The sequence below is a fragment of the Myodes glareolus genome, chromosome X (assembly GCF_982192425.1).
Source record: "Myodes glareolus chromosome X, mMyoGla1.1, whole genome shotgun sequence".
In the NCBI taxonomy this organism is placed as follows: Eukaryota; Metazoa; Chordata; class Mammalia; order Rodentia; family Cricetidae; genus Myodes; species Myodes glareolus.
In genome coordinates this window covers 104,905,411-104,924,981 of record NC_142053.1, presented here as the reverse complement: position 1 = coordinate 104,924,981, position 19,571 = coordinate 104,905,411, and the positions used below count along the sequence as shown (strand labels likewise).

Here is a 19,571-nt window from a genome sequence, read left to right as displayed (position 1 = left end):
CTTCCTTCCTCCCTCCCTCCCATTCCCCCAAGCCATCCCCAATCCTCCCCCTCTCCCCTCTCCCTAACCATCTTCCCCTACTTCCACCCCCACACCCCCATGCACGCGAGTTTGCCTGGCAATCTTGCCTACTTCTAATATCCAGGAGGATAACTATATGATTTTCTTCAGGTTCACCTTCTTATTTAGCTTCTCTAGGATCACAAATTATAGATTCACAGACCTTAAACTATGGCTAGAATCCACTTATGAGTGAGTACATACCCAAAAAAGAGTACATTCCTCTTTTGGGGTCTGGGTTACCTCACTCAGTAAAGCGTTTTCTATTTCCATCCATTTGCATGCAAAATTCAAGATGTCATTGTTTTTTACCCCTGAGTAGAACTCTAATGTGTATATGTTCCACACCTTTTTTAACCATTCTTCTATTGAGGGGCACCTAGGTTGTTTCCATGTTCTGGCTATTACAAATAGTGCTGCTATGAACATAGTTGAACAAATACTTTTGTAGTATGATAGGGTATCTCTTGGGTATATTCCTAAGAGTGGAATTGCTGGGTCCTGAGGGAGGTTGACTCCCAGTTTCCTGAGAAACCACCACACTGATTTCCACAGTGGCTGACAAGATTGCATTCCCACCAACAATGGATGAGTGTTCCCCTCACTCCACATCCTCTCCGGCATAGGTTATCATTGGTGTTTTTGAGTTTAGATATTCTGACAGGTGTAAGATGGTATCTCAAAGTGGTTTTGATTTGCATTTTCCTGATCGCTAAAGAGGTTGAGCATGTCCTTAAGTGTCTTCTGGCCATGCTTAGTGAGTATGTACATATTTTAGAACGAGATCCTTTTCACAGCATCTTTATTGCTTGTTGATACATTTTATTTAATCATTCAAAAAGTAAGTACAGCTCATAGGTCATAGGAAGGGAAAGGAAAGGCAAATCAGGTATTTGGAATGTGGTATCCAGACTTTACAGGAGAAGGGAAAATTCATTAAATATTGGTGATTTGTATGTGATACTGATTCCATGGTCAAGAGGACATGATGCATAATTCTCATTCTGTTGTCATCTGTGCAGACATGAAATCAAAAATTAAAATATATTTGAACAAACAGTAACTATTTCATCCTTGCCTATGATGAATGAAGAATTAAATATAGTAATATAAAATATAGAGAATGGATTGTACATAAGTAGCTCCTTCCCTTGAAGTCACCAATGCCTTAGACTTGGAATCCTATAGGAGCATTGTCAAAAGGAAATAACATTCTGTGGCCATACATGACAACTTATATTGAGAGGTTTCAAAGAATATACTAAAAACATCAACAGGCTTTTACTATATCTGTGACAAATATTACCCTACAATCATAAGTAGAGGAAGATTTGTCAAATACAAGAAACATTCTCTGGATGAAATATTCTTAATATAAAAATGTTAGCAATTGTGAACAAAATAAAAGTGCTTCATATTGTTTTATAAATAAATATATTCTATCATTCATTTTTTTCAATGTAAAATATTTAGATTTAAAAGACAAATAATAATCTGCATTGATTTTGCCTAATTTGGAGTTTACTTTTTCTTTTGTCACATACATATTTCCAATTTTTTATGTAACAAGTACAAATCCATTCAAATATCAAAATGATTAAGCATGACTCCTGTTTCTACTCACCAAGAGAAAGTCATTATTTAGGACAAATATCTGTAAAAGAACATGAAAAGGGTAAGGAGAGATGTATTTTATCTGAATATGAAAGCAGTTCCCCAAAGATTATTTCTGAAAATAGCAACTGAAAGACTGCATATGACTAGATATAATCTGAATCAGGAATATTACTGATTAGATAGATAGATAGATAGATAGATAGATAGATAGATAGATAGATAGATAGAAAGACTAACTGTATATATACATAAATGCATTTGTGAATATATATACACATATCTCCTATGGCCACTATAGTATTCACTAAAGTTACCTGAAGCCAGAGTATCTTGAATGTTTTCTCTTGGAATGTTCAGGACCTTAGCAAATTCCTCAAGTTTTTCATATTGTACAGAAGTCAAAGTTTTTCCTTTTCCTGTATTGTATGATTGACAATGTCAGAGACATGTTTAGTAGGACTCTGAAAAAATTACATTGCTTCCTCAGCATCCCAACTGCTCCAATTTCATCAATATTGGGTTGGTCAATACAAGCAAAAATAATTTCCCAGCATTCCATGAACATTTTTAATGTAATCTAAATGTAGTATGACATCACTTTTCAGTGTTTCATGATGTATCAAAATATAAAAAACAACTTCTCTAGAGAATTCACTTAATTCAATCCTACCCACTTTCAAAACAATAACACTAGAGAGTCATCGGTGCCTGTCAATGGAAGGTTCACAATTCTTCCAATTCTATAATGTAGAGTTCATGTTTTAATTTAGTAAACACTTGAGAAAATGACACTGAAAATGGTCTTAACTTTGGGAAAATAATATATGCTCCCTTATTTCCAGTGAGAAAGCTTGAACATAAACACTTCCAATAGCCTCCCTCATTATCACAAGTCTTCAATGACCATGCTACTCAAAATACAAAATAATGTAAAAGATGGCTTATACAACAATCATATTTTAATTTAGTGAAGTGGAGTTTGGAAACACCACGATACTGTACTTGGAGGATGAATCTGACTTAATCTCTATTTGCAGGGTGATACTTCTCTTACTATATCTGAAAACCCACTACCATTCTTACCAACAGCATAAATCAGGTTTGTTGTTCGGCCAGTTCTATTCACATTATGACAGGAAAAGATTATGAACTCTGGTGTTGCATACACAGGTGAAAATATATTGTCACCTTCAACTGTAGTAACAGAAACATTTCAAAATGAGTGTCAATCATTTTCTACTTTGTTTAAAGTCACTTGTGACAAAACATTAATATTGGTCATGATTCGAGATATCATCTCTGATTCACTATCATAGGAAAAACATGAGCAAAGGTATTCTTGTAGTCATTCATTTGATAGATTCTATCATAATGCAGTGACCAATATTTTCCACTCTTTAAACCTGATAGTGAATCCTAGGTACGGACACTTTCTGTATCTCTGAATTCCATGTGTCAGTACCTGTGGTATCACTCTGCTGGGTACTCCTTCCCCTTTCAACCATATCCAAAATATCACTTAACAATTTCCTGAAAGTATAAAAAACTTTGGTGTCATACCATGGTAATACCTGGTAGACAATTGAATAAATATGCAAAGAGACTGTGCTTATTAGAAATATGCACAAAAGTTTTCATCTTGTAATATTATTGATGGAAAAGATATAACAACGAACATTTCAAATTTACTAGACATTCATAGTGTGTGTGTCTGTCTGTCTGTGTGAGTGTTCTATGTGAGTTTACATATGCCTCTCTCTCTCTGTCTCTGTCTCTGTCTCTGTCTCTGTCTCTGTCTCTCTCTCTCTGTGTGTGTGTATGTATGCATGCATGCATGCATGTGTGTGTGTGTGTCTGTGTGTGTGCATCTGGTATTTCCACTTACTGACACTGATTATAGGATAAAAGTTGTTCAATGGGAAAATAATAGATTTTAGGAGCTATCCATTTTCTATTAGAGGACCTCTTTTTAATAACCATGAAATGTGTTGAAAACAATAGACTTTCCAGTAGAATATGCCCCCCTCATTTAAGATCAACCAAAAAGCCACACCAATTATAATTCAGGTGAATAATGTTGCTATTATTTTGTCATTTTTTACAAAATTGGACAAGTCAGTCTGAAATTCTTAAACAGGTTTTCCTCTAACTGTTTTTCAAAATTGAAGTTTATCATCCAATAATCTAAATGTTTTGATCTCTAGAAAACATGAGAAAAGGAAACCCTAAAATAGCACTCTTAGTTTAAATCCTTTATGTTTATAATATAAGTATTTGTTAGCCTGAGGCACAAAGTTTGCAGAGATGTTCATCACCACTGAGACTTAATAGTGATTGTCAGGCCTGTCCAATAGCAAACCAAGATACTGTATGAAAGAAAAGACATTGAACACTAACTAGAAATAAATTTTCATGCAGGAAGCTATTTGGAGACATTTTGTTAGCATTACTCTCACTTTTAGGTAATAGTATTCTTCTCCATGTAAACAAGGTGCTTTTACTTTGTAGCATATCTACGTTTGTTGGAAATATTGATAATTTTCCAAATAACCAAAATTATTCTAGATGTATGTACCTATGGGCTGCTAAAATGTCAGCTTGTATGTGCTCACCCACAATGCTTTTGTTCAGAGAAAGCTCCCAAATTCCATACTTACACTGTGATCTGTACTTGCCATCTGCTTGCCTATTCGCGACGACTTTGGTCTTTGTACATTGGTCATTCGCCCTAGAAGTCAAACATGGAAATGATGATTTATCCTTTATATCCTTTGAGTTTATATTAAAGATCTTTACATATAGTAATGGGTTTGATGAAGTAATAATATCTATGAACAGTGTACAGAGCAGAAACAGACGTTCCTATGAATAACGCACTTCTCCTCATTCTCTTTTAAAAAATACCATACTGTTTCTAATTAGGCCCATGACTTACTTTATTTGTGGCAATTTTGCCAAGTGCTATGAATTCTCTAATGGCTTCTTTATTCAAATTTCACTACTTACTGCGTATGATGTTTAATATCTAAATTCTCACGTTCTAGTCCATGATAACGTACATAGGTTTATATACATGCATTTTCAGTGATTTTGTTTGTAACTTAACACTTACAGTTGGAGCTAGAAGATAGAAATAGTTCTAACTTTATAAGTACTTATGGTGTTTTGCACTCTTTCAATGAACATAGTTATGCAAATGTCAGAGAGAGAATCTCTGAAACTAGAGCATCAGAGACAGTACTTCACAAATTAGATCTATCTGAGCTCTATGTAGAAGACTTTTTTATGATGTCATTGACTGAATAACGTATCATGTATGCGTTGAACCAAATGCTCACACATACTTTCAACTTACTATTAATGAAATTCTTAGAATCTCATTCACATAATATTAGAGTATAAATCCAAGTACTGGTCTCCAACCTGGACAATTCTAAGGAAACATTCAAGGAACTGGAGACAGTGTCTAAATTCTGAGGGGTGTCCAGAGCTAAACCATCATGAAACAACATAATCACATTTCTGAAAATAAGGCCTTCAATTTCAAGATCAGAAACAGAGCATACGCCTGTGTGTTTCTCAGCATAAAATCTGTGAGACGTAAACAGTCTTCTCAATTTGCATGGTTGACAATTTGCTTACTTGATATAAAATGTGATTTCCAATTTATTACATGCTTCAATACAAGCAAGTTCACGAGCATAGAGTCTCAGAGGTCCTCCTTCTTCTATTATGTCAGCATTGTCTGCAGCAATTGCAGTGGTAAACCACTTTCCTTCAAGCTGAACAAACAACAAATGCCATTGGAATGTGAGTTGGTATCGAATCTCTGATCCCAGTCTTTGGAATTACATAAAATAACTAGAAGCATAAATCACTAATATTTTGTTTTTTGGGTCAAAATTATGCTTCTAAAGATATAGAGTAACACAGGCTAATACGATGACTTAATTTACATAGCATTTGGCACCTGAGACCTTTTGAAACTACTCATGTGTTGGCCTCTTAAGCTCTGAAATTTAACCCATAGTTTCCTTATATCATTTGTTTCATCTTAGAAAAATCTGATTGAAAAAGTGCACATGAGTGAAAGTCAGCAAGGCAATTGTATGAATATGGACTTATACAGACAAACTGAATGACACATCACATCTACAGAAATATGCTATTGAAGATCATCAAACCAATGCACAGACCAAATGAATTTACCTGAGCATGAGCATTAGCCAGGCCAAATGCCAAAGCCAGCAGCAGAAACTTTACCATGGTGGTGTCTGCCTTTTCTCTTCTGCAGGAGCTCAAAGTACGATATTGGTTGTGAAGGAACTGAACTGACAAGGCTTTTATACAGTTAGTTAGAGGGAGTTTCATGGAATCAATCAATGGTTCTGCACCACAACAACCTGCTTCTGTCCAGTGTTTCTACTTTGACCCTCTTGAACAGTGTATGATCTCATATTCCTAAACAAATAAGATTAGACTAAAGGTCAGGTTCTGTTGGCATGGTTAATTGAGCATTCCTGTCTGAAATAAATAACTATCCCTGTGAGAGCATTTAAGTAATCATTTTGCCTCCAGAACTATACTGATGGATAAAGGTCACAATGCATATGCATATGTCAAATATGATTCATTTAAAACTGAACCTGATAGAAGAGAAAGTAGGAAGTAGCCTGCAATGCATGGGCTCAGGAGACCACTTCCTATATATAACCCTAGTAGCACAGACAATAAGAGCAACAATCAATAAATGGGACCTCCTGAAACTGAGAAGCTTCTGTAAATCAAAGGACATAGTCATTAAGACAAAAAGGCAATCTACTGAATGGGAGAAGATCTTCACCAACCCCACATCAGTCAAAGGACTGATCTCCAAAATATATAAGGAACTCAAGAAACTAGACATTAAAATTCTAAATAACCCAATTAAAAATGAGGTACTGAACTGAACAGAGAATTCTCAACAGAAGAATTTCAAATGGCCAAAAGATACTGCATGTTCAAAAGATAAGGACATGTTCAACTTTCTTAGCTATCAGGGAAATGTAAATCAAAACAACTTTGAGATACCATCTTATGCCTGTCAGAATGGTTAAAATAAAAAACACCAATGATAGCCTTTGTTGGAGAGAATGTGGAGTAAGGGGAATACTCATCTATTGCTGGTGGGAATGCAAACTTGTGCAACAACTTTGGAAATCAGTGTGGTAGTTTCTCACAAAACTGGGAGTCAAATTACCTCAGTATCCAGCAAATCTACTCTTGGGAATATACCCAAAAGATGCCCAAGCATACTACAAAAGTATTTGTTCAACTATGTTCATATCAGCATTGTTGTAACAGCCAGAACCTGGAAACAACCTAGATGCCCCTCAACTAAAAAATGGATAAAGTGTGGCACATCTACACGATAAATTACTACTCAGCGATAAAAAACAATAACATCTTGAATTTTGCATGCAAATGTATAGAAGTAGAAAACAACATCCTGAGTGAAATAACCCAGACCCCAAAATAGGAATATGGTATGTACTCTCTCATTAGTGGATACTAGCTGTAAACAAAGGACATTGAGCCTATGATTCCAGAGAAGCTAAATAATAAAGTGAACCCAAAGAAAAACATGTACATATACTCCTGGAAATTGGAAGTAAACAAGATCGCCAGGCAAAAATTTGGAGCATGGGGGATGGGTTGTAGTGGGAAGGGGAGAGGGTAAGAGAAAGGGAAGGGGAGGTTTGGGGAGAGCTTGGAAGTGTGGAATAGTTAAGATGGAGGAAGGACAGGTATGGGAGTAGGGAAGGAGTTATCTTAATTGAGGGAGCCATTTTTGAGTTGACAAGAGGCTTGACTCTGGAGAGGTTCCCAGTTGTCCATGGGGGTGGCCCCAGCTAGGACCCTGGACAGTGGAGGAGAGGGTGCCTGAACTGGCCTTGACCCATTGTCAGACTGATGACTAACTTGAATATCACCATAGAATTTTGGCTGCTTGATGGATCCACTTTAGAGCACTGGACTGGGCTCCCAAGGTCCAATTGAAGAGTTGTAGGAGGGAGAATAAGTGGAAGTAAGTCAGGATCACTAGGGATTGATTCACCCACTGAGCCAGTGTGGCACGACTAGTGGCAAGTCACCAACTCCAGCTAGAATGGGAATGAACGAGCATGGGATAAAACTGGACCCTCTGAATGAGGTTGACAGCGGGGCAGATGGAAGGACCAATGATAATGGCATTGGGATTTGTCTCTACTGCATGTACTACTGCCATTTTGGGATCCAATTCTCTTTGGATGCATACGTTCCAAAGCCTGATGTAGGGGGGAGGGCCTTGGACTTCCCACAAGGCAGGGTACTTTGCCCTCTCTTAGGACTGGAGTGGTGTGGGGGGACCATGTGTGGGGAATGGGATGGAAATATGAATAGGGAAGGATGTTAGAATTTTGATTGGTATTATTTACAAAGTAATAAAAAATCATTTGTAACTGTAAAAATACAAAAAAATAAAACCAGGGCATGTGCCTTAAAATACATTCTGAATACAGGCATAATACTGTGATGTTAAATGTATTTAAAACTGTAGCCTGAGCTATATGAGCGAAAGCAACCACACTATTAGAAGAGAAGATGGTAAAACTAAAGAAGGATTTCCTATATGGATATTGATATGTCCTGTGCTGTCATTAAGTCTTTCCATATGTTGACTACTTTATTCTTCTGGTACACTGAATTCAATGGTAATAACACAGACCTACAAAAAAATATCACCAATGTTTAACTGTATAACTAATAGAAAACATGCTGCTGGATGTCCACTGGCAATAAATACAGATATCATTAAGCAAAAGAAGTGAAACAGTCTATAAAAAAAACTGACGTTCAGAAAAACTGCAAAGTGTGCAAATGGACTCTGCTCAAAATATGCTTACAAATCATAAATCAAAGAACCTCCCTGTCCAGTTGACTCATTTACACATCAAAACAAATGACTGTGTTTTGCTTACCAATAAGATCTTGTCATCCATTCCTAGGAACAACATCTAAGACTATCAGGACTCTGTAGTATCTGTTTATCTTCTGGTGCTTCCCTCTCTGGCACATGGAATATCCTACAGTTATCATTTTGGTATTTTTGGTTGACAACCCATGATTACTAACTACAACACTTTGAAGAATTAGTCAGCCCTTCAAGACATTTTCTTTAACTTATTTCCTATTACTTTCTCTATTTTTTTTAATTTTGAGATTATAGAATAATTGCATCATTCCCCACTCTCCCGTCTTCCCTCCAAACCTCCAATATGCACCATCTTCATCTCTTCCAATTTTGTGGACTCTTTTATCACTAAATGTTGTTACATACATATGAGTCCAAGGTAGCAAGTGAATCCTAAACTTTTATCACAAGATTTGAAATTGAGAAATATAGAAGATATCTATCATGCCACATTTGTTTTTTTTAGATCTGGGCTAGCTCACTTAGTACGAACTTTTATAGTACCTGCCATTTCCCTGAAAAAGTCATGATTTCAATTTTCTTTACAATGGAATACTTATAGCATAGTGTGCATGTATCACTATTTAATCATCCATTAGACAGCTGTAAAACATTTAGGTTGTTTAAATTTCCTAGCTTTTGTAAATAGAGTAACAAAAAACATGCATGAGAAAATATCTGTGAAACAGAATAACAAGTCATTCACAAAACTGGGCCCCTGAGTCACATACACTCTTTCTTTCATGAAATCCTTCAACACTGACCCATGGTCCAATCTTCTGTTTAGTGACTCTCATGGGATGTGAGTTTTCTACAAATTTTAGAAATATAATAACAGTGGAGTTCAGTGGTGGTGGCACACACCTTTAGTCCCACCATTCAGAAGACAAAGGCAGGTGAATGTGAGTTCAAGTTTAGCCTGCTCTACACAGTGAGTACCAGGAGAGGTTAAAAAACTACACAGAGAAACCCTGTCTCAAAAAACTAAAAAATAAAATAACAGTGGAATGAAGAATAGTTCTCATTCTTTCTTCATGTGTTTTATTTTCTGTAACCAATCAGTAAGAATGTGTGGAGACTCGACTTTATAATTCAATTACAGACTGATGATATGCTTCTCTCTTTGCTGACCTTTTCAAATCAAGTGGATGATTCACTGACTAGTGTTTTATAAGAAATCAGATGTTGTATTTCTTGGCTTGATTCTCAGGATCAATATGAAAAGAGGCAGGCAAATATTTTACATAATTGCCTCTAGGATATTGCTAATACTTAGTCACTGGGCACAGATACACTGCAAAACATTTTTTATGGTTTCTATTGGAAGATATATTTTATATTTCCAGAAACAATAAAGTTGCTTCTTAAATGATTACTTGATTGCATTATTTTCTATAGTTCTCTGTTCAAATCATTACTCATTACATTAGTTGTATTTTTATTTTTAATATTAGTGATTTGCTATGCATTTTGAATTCATGTGTTATTTAAATAATGTGTTTAACATTCTGAATACATGTGTTGTAATAAATAAGGTATTTAAATATCTTCTCAATATACAATCTATTCATCAACTATTTCTTCAGTGTATCTCAAAGTCACAAATATGTAAATTCAGATAAAGTTCAACTTTATCCCTCTGCCTCTCTCTATCCTCCCTCCCTCGCTGTCTCCTTCTGTCTATCTCTCTCTGTATCTCTTTTGTTCTCTGTCTGTTTGCCTATATGTCTGTCTGTCTCTCTGCTACATAAGGCATGCAAAATGATGATTTTCCTGAAAACATTCTTCCTCTAACCTATATCCAAGATTGTAAAACTTCATGTGATAAGTTTTTCTACATACTTTCCTACTTTGCCTCTTAAATTTAGTGATCTTGCATTTTCCTTGAGAAACTCTATGTATTGTGGAAAACAACTTAAGAGTTTCTGGTTATGTTCTTTACTAGGCAATTTGCCTCATCTGTTCAGATTGAGATCAAATTAGAACAGTTTTTAAATATTTCCTTCTTCCTCTGTCTTACTCTCCTGTCTGACATTAATGTGCCAGGAAATTGTATATTTGCTTGATTATACACATTGAAGCAATCTCAGTTAAGGGTTTCATTTTCTGAAAATCTTTATGGAACACTAAGTAAATTCATTCACTCCAATTCTCTTGCTTCTAAGTATACTTATAAAACACTCATATTAGCTCATCAAATTTTTGGAATTTTGATTATGAAAACAATTAATTTTAAAAGAAGTCCTGAATAATGACAGTGAGGCTGGGAATAAGGGATGGTTCTGAAAGAAGATATGTAAGGAGCAATTGATGTGGCTATAATAATATATCTTAAATTTAAAGGAATCAGATTAGTTTAAATATAATGCTTGCTATAAATATATCTCTCTATGTTTTTCTTTTAAACACTTCAAAATTCATTTTTTAAAATTTGTTTCACGTTTTCTTGATTTTTATTTTATATAAATCTTATGAGTAATGAACCTTAAGGGTTTTGATCTTGTATTCAGAATTCAACTAAGAGCTGTAACTATGAATTCCATGGTCACACAAAAAAAAACACCAAGGATATTTACACATAAGTTTCTTATCTGAAGACACATTGTGTTCTCAAAGCAACCTCTCACTCTGATTCCAGATCTTATGCTAAGGTTTTTCTAGAAGAAGAAAACTCAGAAAATAACTTCCATGGTAAATACAACTTTACACACATAAGCTACTTGTCCTTATTTCATATGTTTTGTTCTTTGATCCACACATACCACAGAGAAGCCAATGAACTTCTCCATAATTTCATCTGTTCATGTATCTGTGTTTTTCTTTGCAAAAGTAAAGTTGGAAGACACTAGAATCAAAAGTCATAGCATTGAGGAAAGGGTGCTGTTGGGAGTTACTCAACTGACACCATGTATATATGAAAATACCTTAAACAATCTTTAAGACATGTAGTGAAATATAAAAGTAAATAGTCACCAAAGAGAAAAATGTCATAGTTAATAGTGAGAAGATTCAAATTAATCATAGTCAAGTAACATATTGTCCTGATGTAAAATATATGAAATTCAGTGCTCTCCTGTATAAAAAGAAAATCCAAACACAAATGTCAATGTGTTCTTTACATATCAGGTGCTGTTTTACTGCACTTGATTGTTTTCAGTTGTCATCAGCATAAATCATTTTTCCTCCTCTTTTCCTTCCTCAAGTCTCTCACAGCTACCCAAACTTAATCATCTTTTATGCACGCACACACTCAACATTATAACCTTTGAGTTTGTTACTGATACATACATACAAATATACGTATACATTGATACAATTGGATGAATGTATGCAAACAGAACCTCAGGAGTACCATTTTATTCTTTGACTATATATGATTTCAGGGCTTATTACTCTGAATTGAATAAGCAATCACAGTGCTGCTCTTCTCTGGACAAATATAACTCTCCTTATTCACACACATATTAGATATTTGTGGTCATTGTTAAGTGGTGGGACACTGCATAAATTTACCCTTCCATAAACATTGCCATTGATATTGAAGTTTTCCCCATCATTAATTCTGCAACTTCTTACAGAGAATGTGGTACAACAGAATTCGTGGTATACTGGCTTTTAATATCTTTAATATAGACATACCCTCTTCTGAGGTGTTTCCTGGTCCCTAGATGCAGAAGCTGTGATATAGATTTAACCATTGGGACCTGGCCCCCACAATCTGTTGTTATCTACCTTGTGTTCAGGTATGCATTTCTGTCATGGTTTCTACTTGAAGTAAAGGGAAGCTTTTCTCAGAAGGGATATCTAATCTCTGTTTAGAAAGTGTAAACAGAGAAATATACTGGTCTAGCAAAATGACAGCAATAGATAATTATTTAATTTCCATGACCTCACTAAACCTGCAAACATGACAAGGTTTCCAGTACCAGGAATGACTTGCCTCCTGATGTGCTATCCTTGAGTCTTAACAGACAAATATTGGTTGGCACTAACATAAGAGTGTCACTTCTTAGCCTGGCAGTGTTGGCACACAACTTTAACCCCAGCAGTCAGGAGACAGAGGCATGTGGAACTCTGTGAGTACGAGGCCAGTCTGGTCTATTCCAGCTAAATCCAGGACAGCCTCCATAGCTACATAGAAATTCTGTCTTGAAAACAACAACAACAAAATAAAGAGTACCACTTCTTGTCATTTTTCATAGGTGCTTCATCTGGGTAGCATTGTTTGTTTCTCCTTCAGGGCATCCTAAATAATATTTTCTACAGCAAGGGTTGTGATGTGAAAAGAAAGAAAATTTAGGATGTTAGGTCCAGTTATTTTATGTGAGATCTGTGTCCTAACTGTATGATATCTTCAGCCATAGGGACCCACCCTCAATCTCTGAGATGCAACCAAGCTCAGAAAAGACAATTTGGCAATAACATTGTCAACATGAGAAATCATTCAAAAGAAGTTTCCTCATTCTTGATATCACCTACTTGTAAGTCTATCATTCCTGTGGGGACCCTATCAGCCAAAGTGGCTTAGCTTCTTTTAAGAAACAAATTTCTATGCCCATGTATATGTATATCCATACATTCATATGCATTGAGTATAACTTTAGGCAAATATAAAATATAAACACAAAATAAAACTTAAAAATGAATTTAAATATTATTTCTTGAGTAATCAACAAATGTCTTTGCTCTTATTTCACCTTCTTGACCCATCCCCAATTGGAACCTTGGCCCTATCATTCTGTTTGTTTTCATCTTTATGGTACCTTTATCCCTCATTAACTTTCCAATCCACAGGACTACCCTGCATATGATTCCTTTACACTTTTATGATATCTTTGTTTATTCTATATAGTATACTCATATCTATGAATTTGTAGCTGGGAATTCCAGATGAAAAAGAAAATGTGAAGTTTCATGTGTCTTGGTCTAGGTTATCTTATTTTTTCTTGCTTCATTTTATTTACCTACAAAGTTAAAGATTTCATTTTTATTTACAACCATATCATGTTCCATAATACATGTTAAACATAGTTTCCTTTTCCATTCCTCAGCTGAAGACTATTAAAGTGGTTTACATTTTTCAGCTATTGTGAATTGAAGAACAGTAAACATGACTTAGAAAGTATCCTTGAACAGGTAGTCAATTCCTTTGGGCACATGGCAAGCAGTAGTGTAGCAGGTTTTTTGTTGTTGTTGTTGTTTGTTTTTTTGTTTTGTTTTGTTTTTAGTCGTCAAATTGGTATTATAAAATTATTTATTATTTAATAAAAGTATATCTATATTTTTATTTGTAGTTTTCTTTTCCAGTTAAACAGATCAAAATATCCTATAAATTTTGTTGTACGATTATTGAACTGCATTGTTCTTAAACTGGACCTAGCTATTTCATGAGTGAAAATTAATGGTAACAAATAAATGTATAATAATGTGTGACTACAACAAAACCATTCAGACTGAAACTGGGAACCAGGCAAGAGCATTATATAACCTCTACAAGTGATTATGAGGCAGAAACGGAGTTGAAACTCTCTGATCCACTAGTATAAACATTTAACTCTCATCTTAACACAATAACAAATAAACTGTGTTCATGGTGATTTTGTTAGAGCTTGTGGAAGCTACAATGAATTATTCATTCATTCATTCATTCACTCATGTAATGGTAATTAAGTGACTATTGAATATATCATATTTTAGGAAGTTTAAATGCAAAAATGAATGAGACACGGCTCCAACACACAAAAGATCTCACTGTGCATGAAAGCTAAGCACACAATAGCAATAAGAAAGCATAAAGAGATCAAGGGGATTCAAATTGGAAAGGAAGAAGTTAAACTTTCATTATTTGCAGATGATATGATAGTGTACACAAGCGACCACAAAAACTCTACCAAAGAACTCCTACAGCTAATCAACACATTTAGTAATGTGACACAATACAAGATCAACTTCAAAAAATCAGTTGCCCTCCTATACATAAAGAACAAGGAAGCAGAGAGGGAAATCAGAGCAATATCGTCTTTCACGATAGCCACAAAAAGCATGTATCTTGGGGTAACTATAACCAAGGAAGTAAAAGATCTATTTGACAAGAATTTTAAGGTTCTGAAGAAAGAAATTGGAAATTGGGAGGATCAACACAGTAAAAAAGGCAATTCTACCAAAAGCAATCTATAGATTCAATGCAATCCCCATCAAAATCACAACAAAATTATTCACAGACCTTGAGAGAACAATAATCAACTTTATATGGAAAAACAAAAAAAAAAAAACAGAAAAAACCCAGGATAGCCAAAATAATCCTATACAATAAAAGTACTTCTGGAGACATTACCATCCCTGGCTTCAAACTCTATTACAGAGCTAGAGTAATGAAAACTGCTTGGTATTGGCACAAAAACAGAGTTGTTGACCAATGGAATCGAATCGAAGACCCAGATATTAATCCACAAACCTATGAACACCTGATTTTCGACAAAGGAGCTAAAATTATACAATGGAAGAAGGAAAGCATCTTTAGCAAATGGTGCTGGCATAACTGGATGTCAACCTGTAGAAGAATGAAAATAGATCCATATCTATCACCATGCACATAACTCAAGTCCAAATGGATTAAAGACCTCAATATAAATCCGACCACACTGAACCTGATAGAAGAGAAAGTGGGAAGTATTCTACAACCACTTCCTAAGTAGAACCCCAGTAACACAGATAATAAGAGAAACAATGATTAAATGGGACCTCCTAAACTGAGAAGCTTCTGTGAAGCAAAGGACACTGTCAGTAGGACAAAAAGGCTGCCTTCTGACTGGGAGAAGATCTTCACCAACCCCTCATCAGACAAAGGTCTGATCTCCAGAATATACAAAGAACTCAAGAAACTAGGCACTAAAACTCTAATTAACCCAATTAAAAAATGGGGTACTGATCTGAACAGAGAATTCAAAACAGATGAACTTCGAATGGCCAGAAGACACTTAAGGTCATGCTCAACCTCCTTAGCGATCAGGGAAATGCAAATCAAAACCACTTTGAGATACCATCTTACACCTGTCAGAATAGCTAAAGTTAAAAACACCAATGATAGCCTATGCTGGAGGGGATGTGGAATGAGGGGAACACTCATCCATTGTTGGTGGGAATGCAAACTTGTGCAGCCACTTTGGAAATCAGTGTGGCGGTTTCTCAGGAAACTGGGAGTCAACCTCCCTCAGGACCCAGCAATTCCTCTCTTGGGAATATACCCTAGAGATGCCCAAACATACTACAAAAGCGTTTGTTCAACTATGTTCATAGCAGCACTATTTGTAATAGCCAGAACCTGGAAACAGCCTACGTGCCCCTCAATAGAAGAATGGTTAAAAAAGGTGTGGAACATATACACATTAGAGTTTTACTCAGCGGTAAAAAATAATGACATCTTGAATTTTGCATGCAAATGGATGGACATAGAAAACGCTTTACTGAGTGAGGTAAGCCAGACCCAAAAAGAGGAACACGGTATGTATTCACTCATAAGTGGATTCTAACCATAATTAAAGGTCTTTGAGCCTATTATTCGTGATCCTAGAGAAGCTAAATAAGAAGACGAACCTGATGAAGATTATTTACCTATCCACCAGGAGGTAGGAAATAGTCAAGAGTCCCAGGTAACCTTGGGTGCATGGGGGGGGTGGTGGGAGGGTTGTTGGAAGGGGAGAGGGTTAGAGAGAAGGGAGTAGGGGAGGAATGGAGAAAGCTCGGTTGACCGGGATGGGGGGAAGGGAGGAAGGATGAATGTGGGATCAGGGAAGAATATATTTCAACTAAGGGAGTCATATTAGAGTTTACAGGAAACTTGATTATATATGGGATCCCAGGTCCAAGGAGAGATCCCCAGATTGTTCTCTGGACAGAGGAGGGGGTGCCTGAACCAGCCTTGGCCCGTGACCATACTGATGAATATTTTGCTTATCACCATAGATCCCTCACCTGGCGTTGGATGACGATACAGATGGAGGCCCGCGTTGGAGCACCGAACTGAGCCCCCCAAGTTCCAAACGAGGAGCAAAAGGAGGAAGAAAATGACGAAGAACTGCGAGGGATACTATCACCCACTGATACAAGGGGTCGGATCTAATGAGAGTTTACCAAGGCCAGATGGACCGTGACTGAAAGAGCATGTGATCCAACCAGATTCTCTGAATGTGGTTGGATTTTCTGAATGTGGCTGGCCTGCAGTCTTTCCGAGAAGCCATTGACAATGACACTGGGACTGTTTTCCTCTGCATATACTGGATTTTTGGGATCCAGTCTGTTTGGATGCTCACCTTCCTGGACCTGGAGTGAGGGGGGAGGAACTTGGACTTCCCACAGGGCAGGAGACCCTGACTTCCCTTGGGGACAAAGAGGGAGGAGGAGAGGGAGGGGGGGAGTGGGAGGGCGTTGGGAGGAGGGGCGTAAATGGAAACTTTTTATAATTTAATAAAATTACTAAAAGAAAAAAAAATAAATAAAAAAAAAGAAATGTCTAGTGCAGACAGACATTTCATTTATGATACTTTTTGATCAATTTCCCTCTCTCTCAATTAAAAAAAAAATACTTCAGGTACAACCTTTTTAATGGAGTACTTAGTTTCTGTCTCTGTTTTTGGAGTTCCTTATATAATCTGGACTTTAATCCAGTCAAGAGTAGAACTGACAAAGTTTCTTTCCAATGCTGTTGCCTTCATCTTCACTCAAATTACTGTTTGTTTTACTATACCATTTTTTTGTTGAGAATTCCTACTTGTAAATTTTAACCTTAACTCATATCTTATATGTTTGCCTGCACTGAGCCTGTACTAGAGATTTTCCATACATTGGGATATTTGTATGAAAAGAACACTCATGTGGTTTTACTTTTCATTCTTTTTTTTTAGATTTTTTTTCAAAGTTTATTAAATTATAAAAGTTTCCATTTCTGCCACCCTCCCAACACTCTTCCACTCCGCCCACTCCCTCTTTTCCTCCCTCTCCATCTCTAAGAGCAGTCAGGGTTTCCTGCCCTGTGGGTAGTTCAAGTTCCTCCCCCCTCCCTCCAGGTCCAGGAAGGTGAGTATCCAAACAGACTGGATCCCAAAAAATCCAGTATATGCAGAGGAAACAAGTCCCAGTGTCATTGTCAATGGCTTTTCAGAAAGACTCCGGGACAGCCACATTCAGAGAATCTGGTTGGATCACATGCTCCTTCAGTCCCAGACCAACTGGCCTTGGTGAACTCTCATTAGATCAGTCCCCTTGTATCAGTGGGTGATCGCACCCCTCGTGGTCCTTATTTCCATTTTCATGTTCTTCCTCCTTCTGCTCCTCATTTGGACCTTGGGGGGCTCAGTCCGGTGCTCCAATGTGGGTCTCCATCTGTATCGCCATCCATCGTCGGATGAAGGTTCCCTCTGGTCTTGCCTTCTTTGCTCACGTTCTCTTTCCTTCTGCTTCTCGTTTAGATCTAGGGAGTTAAGTCCAGTGTTCCAATGTGGGTCTCTGTCTCTATCTCCATCCATCACCAGATGAAGGTTCTATGGTGATAAGCAAAATATTCATCAGTATGGTTATGGGCCAAGGCGGTTCAGGCACCCTCTCCTCTGTCCAGAGAACAATCCGGGGATCTCTCCTTGGACCTGGGATCCCATTTATAATCAAGTCTCTTGTAAACCCTAAACTGACTCCCTTAGTTGAGATATATTCTTCCCTGATCTCATATCCATCCTTCCTCTCTCCCCCCATCCCAGTCCCCCGAGCTTTCCCCATTCCTCCCATACTCCCTTCTCTCTAACCCTCTCCCCTTCCAACAACCCTCCCAACCCCCATGCACCCGAGGCTACCTGGGACTCTTGTCTATTTCCAATCTCCAGGAGGATAACTACATGATTTTCTTCAGCTCCTCCTCGCAGGGCCCCTGCATGGTTTTACTTTTCTATTCTGAACTATGGGCCATTGAAAGGTTTTTCTATACAGAGACAATGCCTTCACTATTTTATCCACTAGACAGGCCCCTGGAGACCCACTGTTTTCCAAAGATATCTATAGCCATACAGATAGGATAAATTTTAAAAGTTAGTCAAAAAAATTATAAAAATAGGGATTTCCAAAAGGAGCTGTTTGGTTAGGGAATATTTGAAGTTCTTGTCATAAAGATCTGAGAAGTGTGAGGTAAGAGAAAACATAATAAAAATTTTCTTGTGTGTGTGTTTGTCACATACACACATGAAATTGTCAAAAGATAAGTTTATTTAATCAACACATGTTACTGGATATATATAGCAAACAATCTGGGATCCTGAATAAAACAAAACATTGAGACATTTTTGCTTTCAGATTCAAGGAAATAGTGCATGACTCACACATCAATTCCCTCCACCCTGCCCAAAGGACATGTCCTAAGGTTTTTGAAACTCTTGATATTTGTGTGTCTCAAAATTTATGAAATAATTAGTGGATTATTAACTTCAGTATTTGATCATGTAGCCTAGTTTTCTGCATTTTGTTTCTGTTTTTCTTTGAAAGGCTGATTTCCATCTATCAGTGACCAATAAGGAGGGATTCAAATGCCAAGTTGTCATTAGATTAATGATTGATGAAGAATGTATTTTTAAGGTTGTTGATCTTTTCCAAGTAATAGAAAGAATCAGGCCATACTTGTTCTTAACAAGTATGTGGATATGTTTCTTGGCTTGATATTCAGGTCTAGTACTGTCATAAGAGGGAAAATTTAATGCATTGAATTAATGCATTAACTCATTGCTATTTTCTCTATTGAAAAGTTTTATTCTCTCCACTGTTCAAATTCTTAAATCCTAGTGTAACCATTTACACTAAAGGTTCTTCAGATTTGTTCTTAGTTATTCAGATCTATGACATTCCTGTGTATAACTCTACCCTA

General features: G+C 36.6%; 1 protein-coding gene across 1 annotated transcript; it reads right to left on the bottom strand.

Moving 5' to 3' along the window:
• Nucleotides 1–861: 861 nt before the first annotated feature.
• On the bottom strand, nt 862–6,045 carry LOC148117434 (odorant-binding protein-like). The gene is made up of 7 exons (XM_087902698.1): nt 5,887–6,045; nt 5,320–5,459; nt 4,335–4,405; nt 2,761–2,871; nt 1,992–2,093; nt 1,685–1,714; nt 862–1,074 (listed from the first exon to the last, which is right to left on the bottom strand). Exons 1-6 carry the CDS (start codon nt 5,941–5,943, stop codon nt 1,698–1,700), a joined length of 498 nt encoding a protein of 165 aa, XP_087758824.1. The 5' UTR covers nt 5,944–6,045; the 3' UTR covers nt 862–1,074; nt 1,685–1,697.
• Between the last annotated feature and the right edge of the window lie 13,526 nt (nt 6,046–19,571).

Excerpts from the sequence above, each read along its gene's own strand:
- LOC148117434 (XM_087902698.1), bottom strand. The coding sequence starts at position 5,943 with ATGGTAAAGTTTCTGCTGCTGGCTTTGGCATTTGGCCTGGCTAATGCT. Across the intron at positions 4,406-5,319 it reads GAAATCACATTTTATATCAA|GGCGAATGACCAATGTACAA; the intron begins GTAAGCAAATTG and ends TTTGACTTCTAG. Across the intron at positions 2,094-2,760 it reads AAACCTGATTTATGCTGTTG|GAAAAGGAAAAACTTTGACT; the intron begins GTAAGAATGGTA and ends CATACAATACAG.